At 39.4% G+C, this 5,355-nt stretch overlaps 2 protein-coding genes across 2 annotated transcripts; both read right to left on the bottom strand.

The window, feature by feature from the left end:
• Window positions 1-131: 131 nt before the first annotated feature.
• LOC106691957 (loricrin) lies at window positions 132-3,488 on the bottom strand. The gene has a single exon (XM_067049870.1). The coding sequence runs from the start codon at window positions 3,229-3,231 to the stop codon at window positions 1,057-1,059; it is 2,175 nt and encodes a 724-aa protein (XP_066905971.1). The 5' UTR covers window positions 3,232-3,488; the 3' UTR covers window positions 132-1,056.
• A 6-nt stretch (window positions 3,489-3,494) lies between these two features.
• Window positions 3,495-4,202, bottom strand: LOC136796351 (uncharacterized; the record flags this gene model as incomplete). Its single annotated transcript, XM_067049872.1, is given in 1 exon segment — window positions 3,495-4,202. A coding segment is annotated over 1 exon segment (708 nt), but the record flags the coding sequence as incomplete, so codon positions are not given.
• Window positions 4,203-5,355: the final 1,153 nt, after the last annotated feature.

Raw genomic sequence — 5,355 nt, 5'->3', positions numbered from 1 at the left:
AACTAATCACGGATACTGAAGATAAATAAATTTAGTTCGTGTTTATGACAGCCCATGATGAAAAATCAAACTAATATTATAATTTTAATTGTAAATTGTAGGGTATTTTCCATGCAAAAAATAAAAATTAATTGGGATTGTTAAAAGTATATTTACATTCATCAAACAATTTTCATTCATCAGTGCTTTGTTATAAGTTAATAAGTATAGTGTATCATACAAATAAAAACATAGCTTACAAATTAGAAATGTCAACATTCACAATTAATAAATATTTGTCCTTATTTAAACTTAAAACTTATTACTTTTTCTTTTTTTATGGCATATATATCATTTACATCTAATGACACATTTAAAATAAATTACATATAATATTAAAAACAAATATAACCTCATTGATAGGTATATGTGTAAAAAATTATTTTAATACTTTAAGTGTAGTAATAATTATGTTTCCAAATATTTTAGGAACTTTGACAGTATATATTGCTGTTATTTTTGAAAAATAAAATTATATCTTTTATGAAGAGTAATAGAGATCTAAAAGTAAAGCAAAACCTGCACAGCTTCAATTAGGAAATAACTATTAAAACAAATATAGATTGTTGATTAATTTCCAAAAAAGTTCTTGACAAATTGTAGTATTAATTTTCAAATTAACTTACAATGTCAGTATACTTTACATATTTGATCCTAAGGAATGTAATAGTCTTCACTTAGGAATGAAAATTAAAACAAACCAACAAATTACTATGAAAAAATAAATAATTAAAAATATAACCAATTTAAACAGGCCAATGTTTTGAACCTTAGAAATCATTAATAGACATATATTGAAAAAAATGTGAGCATTGTCAATTTTGTATTTATTTTTTACTTATTATCCTGTAAAGGATAAGTTTATGGACAATATTTAAAATTTATGACTAGCTCATTCAATTCATTAAAATAAGGATTTCTTAATTTACTCAAATTTAAAATGTTTAAAATTCTCCAAAAAACATGAAGACTCAAAATCTTAACCTCTGTTTTTATAAGTTTTTTTGAATTACCTGGCTAATCATCTAAAAATATAATTCGATCAGAATTTGCTGATGCTTGGCTAGATGCTGAGGCTTTACTACTACCCCCACCATAACTTGAGGAAGATGCCTTACTACTTGCTGAGGCAGAGCTACCACTCCACCCTCCTGATCCTGCTCCCCCTCCTCTTCCTCCTCCATAACTACCTCCGCCTAATACATCATCTATTAATTTATCATCGGCTCTGGAACCTCCATATGAACCTGCGCTTGCAGTAGCATCAGCTTTAGATGCAGCATGACTTCCTCCTCCTGTAACAGATGAAGTTGCTGCAGCATTTGCATTTGCTTGTGAACCGCCACCTCCAAATCCTGAAAGACCTCCACTTTCAGCTTTTGCATCAGCTTTACTACTAGCAGTACCTCCACCAAAACCTCCAAAACTTTGACCACTACTACCACCATATCCACTACCTCCAGAAAAACCACCACTTCCAGCATGTGCACTACTATCAGCTTTACTGATTGCACTGCTTCCTCCACTACCCCCAAAACTCTGACCACTGCCGCCACCATATCCACTGCCTCCAAAGCCCTTACTACCACTACCTCCAAAACTTTGACCACCACTACCACCATATCCACTGCCTCCAGAAAAACCACCACTTCCAGTTTGTGCACTACTATCAGCTTTACTGGTTGCACTGCTTCCTCCACTACCCCCAAAACTGTGACCACCACTACCACCATATCCACTGCCTCCAGAGCCCTTGCTACCACTATCTCCAAAACTCTGACCACCATATCCACTGCCTCCAGAGCCCTTGCTACCACCACCTCCAAAACTCTGACCACCACTACCACCATATCCACTGCCTCCAGAAAACCCACCACCTCCTCCACTTAGGCCACCTGAAAATCCTCCTGCTTCAGCTTTTGCACTACTTTCTGCTTTACTACCACTACTGCTGCCTCCAAAGCCTCCAGTTCCTCCAAAACCACCTCCTCCAAAGCCTTTGCTACCACTACCTCCAGAAAAACCACTATTTCCACCATAACCACTACCTCCCCCAGTAGATCCACCTGAAAAACCTCCTGCTTCTGCTTTTGCGCTACTTTCTGCTTTACTACCACTACTGCTGCCTCCAAAGCCTCCGGTTCCTCCAAAACCTCCTCCTCCAAAGCCTTTGCTACCACTATCTCCAGAAAACCCACCACCTCCAGAAAAACCACCATTTCCACCATAACCACTACCTCCTCCAGTAGAACCACCTGAAAAACCTCCTGCTTCTGCTTTTGCGCTACTTTCTGCTTTACTGCCACTGCCACTTCCTCCAAAGCCTCCACTTCCTCCAAAACCACCAACGTTTCCGCCAAAGCTTTGACCCCCTTTTCCACCATAACCACTACCTCCTCCAGTAGAACCACCTGAAAAACCTCCTGCTTCAGCTTTTGCACTACTATCAGCTTTACTACTACTACCACCATTTCCTCCAAAGATTTGGCCACCACTTCCACCATAACCACTACCTCCAGAATGTCCACCACTTCCTCCACCTAAGCCACCTGAGAATCCACCACTACCCACTTGTGCACTACTATCAGCTTTACTACTACCACCACTGGTTCCACCAAAACCACCACTGCCTCCAAAACCTTGTCCAGTAGAACCACCATAACCACCACCTCCTGAAAATCCACCACTTCCTCCATTTAAGAATCCTGCATCGGCTTTAGCACTACTTTCAGCTTTACTACCACTACCACTGCTTCCCCCATAGCCTTCACTACCTCCAAAACCGCTAAAGCCCTGACCACCACTACCTCCATAACCTTGGCCTCCGTTCCCTCCAGAAAATCCACCACTTCCACCTGATCCACCTGAAAAGCCTCCTGCATCAGCTTTAGCACTACTTTCAGCTTTACTACTACTACCACCAATTCCTCCATAGCTTCCACTCCCACCAAAACCTTGTCCCCCAGCACCACCAGAAAATCCACCACTTCCTCCAGCTTCTGCTTTAGCACTACTATCTGCTTTGCTGCCTGCACTGCTTCCACTATTGATACCATCAAAAAACCCACCTTGCCCTCCTAATCCTCCACCTGTTCCTGTACCACCACTCCCACCATGTCCTTGACCACCTACACTATATCCTTGACTACCTCCACCATAACCTTGACCATATCCCACTCCTTTACCTCCCATTCCTCCTCCACCATAACCTACTCCTGGACTACCTTGAGGATATCCACTACCTCTTTGTGGGTATTTAGGCTTAGGAACAACTTTAATGATTTCAATTATTTCATATTTTTCACCAGGTCTAATTCCACTTCCTGGTAGAAAACCTTGATTATTTATGTAACCACCCTGCCCATAACCACTCTGCCCATATCCTCCCTGATGACCACCACCACCACCACCATACAGATTTCCACCTCCTCCAATTATTTTACTACCGCCTGTACCTCCAGATCCTGCACTTGATGATGCATCAGCTTTGGCATCAGAATAACCGCCTGAACCGCCTGAAAAGCCTCCTGCTCCATGACCTCCACCATAGCCGCCTCCTCCGTGTCCTCCACCACTGTAGTCGCTTCCTCCATGTCCATAAGCTCCTCCGCCGTGTCCAGCTCCACCATAACCACCTCCATAGTTTCCTCCTAAGCCACTTCCTCCTTGGCCTCCGTAACCACCGCTAAATCCACCTCCACCAAATCCACCTCCTCCAGCTGATGAACTTGCATCTGCTTTAGCAGAACTGCTTCCGAAACTTCCTCCTTGTCCACCAGCACCTGCACTAGCATCTGAATGTGCTGTAGAACCACCAAATCCACCTGCTCCTGCATTTGCATCAGCATGAGCATTGGCAGTCGAACCACCAAATCCACCACCACTTGCTCCTGCGTTTGCTACAGCATTTGAAGTTCCAGAGCCGTATCCGCCTCCACCTCCTACTGCAGATGCAGAGCTTGAAGCAGAACTAGTAGCTTTTGCTCCTGATGCACTTGATCCAGAGAATCCTGCCGAAAATCCTAAAGGTCCGAGATGCGATCCTAAACTGAAGCTCTTGGAATTAGAACCAGGTCCTCCACCACTGACAAGTCCCAGTGGGTCTAATATGCTACCACCACCTCCTGAAAGTAAGCCTCCAAGCAACCCCCGTCGTTCTCGACCTGCAAATTTTACAATACGTATGAGAAAATATATTCAATTATTTTTTAAATTAAAATAATTACTCTAATTATTAATTTTTTTTTTCATTTTTATACTCTTCATTATCAAGATAGTTGTAGATCTATTTGAATTAAACCATAAAGAAATAGAACACAATTCATCAGTTCAGTAATTGTTATATAAGTTTAGTTAATATCCTAATGCTAATTTAGGGATTTGTTAAGAGATCATATATGAAGTACTGATTTAGCTCTACATTTTTTATTATTAATTAAGTCTGTCATACCTCTTGTTATATTAAAACATTAGTAATATAATATAAAAAAATTTAAATTTGTATGACAATTTTCTATATATTGATCTCTATTAATTGTAATTCCAAATGTTCTAGAGTACCTAGATCTCTCGGTGGTAGAGTGAAAATGAAAGAATTTATTCCTATTTAACGTTTTGTTTTATCAAGACTATTACTGTTGCTTTGAATAATTGAATAAATAATTGAGTAAAATTTATAAATATTCAATGCACATATACAGTATAAACCAAAATTTCTACTTGCTTGTAGACCTTGACTATAGATACCCAATTGGGTATTTAGTAATTATAAGGATATAAATATTTTTTTGTTTAATTTTTCCTGACTGAAATATTAATATTATTGGCATAATTAAAATTGGAAACGTGTTGTTTTATATTAAAGTGGTGAACAAAATGAGATAAATGTTCGAAAATCGTATTTAGGATTCCTAGGAAGGAACAAGGTCAGCACAATGAAATTACTATCCACTATACAGCGCGGTCACGTGGGCACAGCAAACTAAAATTCAGAGAGGAATGAAGGTTTGCAGCTTTCTTCTTCGTTAACATTACTATTAATTGTTCAATACTGTTACTGTTAAAGGAGGAATTATTTTGTTAAATGGATATTTTAAGATTTGTTGGATTGAACAAGGATGTGTTTTAAAATTGCCAGGGAGGCCTTTGGAATGTGATTGGCCAACTTAGCATTCTGGTGTTTGTAGCGGCGCCGATCCGATTTCGGTCTGAGCTGGTTAACTTTATTTCATTGGGAAATCACGTAATAAAAAACCTCAACCTTTTCACTCTTGCTAGAATATGTTGTTGACCTGTAGGATATCCAGATAATCACCA

This window comes from Halyomorpha halys, unplaced genomic scaffold (assembly GCF_000696795.3).
Source record: "Halyomorpha halys isolate HHAL.00 unplaced genomic scaffold, Hhal_1.1 Scaffold5771.1, whole genome shotgun sequence".
In the NCBI taxonomy this organism is placed as follows: domain Eukaryota; kingdom Metazoa; phylum Arthropoda; class Insecta; order Hemiptera; family Pentatomidae; genus Halyomorpha; species Halyomorpha halys.
Note: the sequence above shows the minus strand (reverse complement) of the source record. Positions and strands in the feature narration are given on the sequence as shown.

Excerpts from the sequence above, each read along its gene's own strand:
- LOC106691957 (XM_067049870.1), bottom strand. The coding sequence starts at position 3,231 with ATGGGAGGTAAAGGAGTGGGATATGGTCAAGGTTATGGTGGAGGTAGT.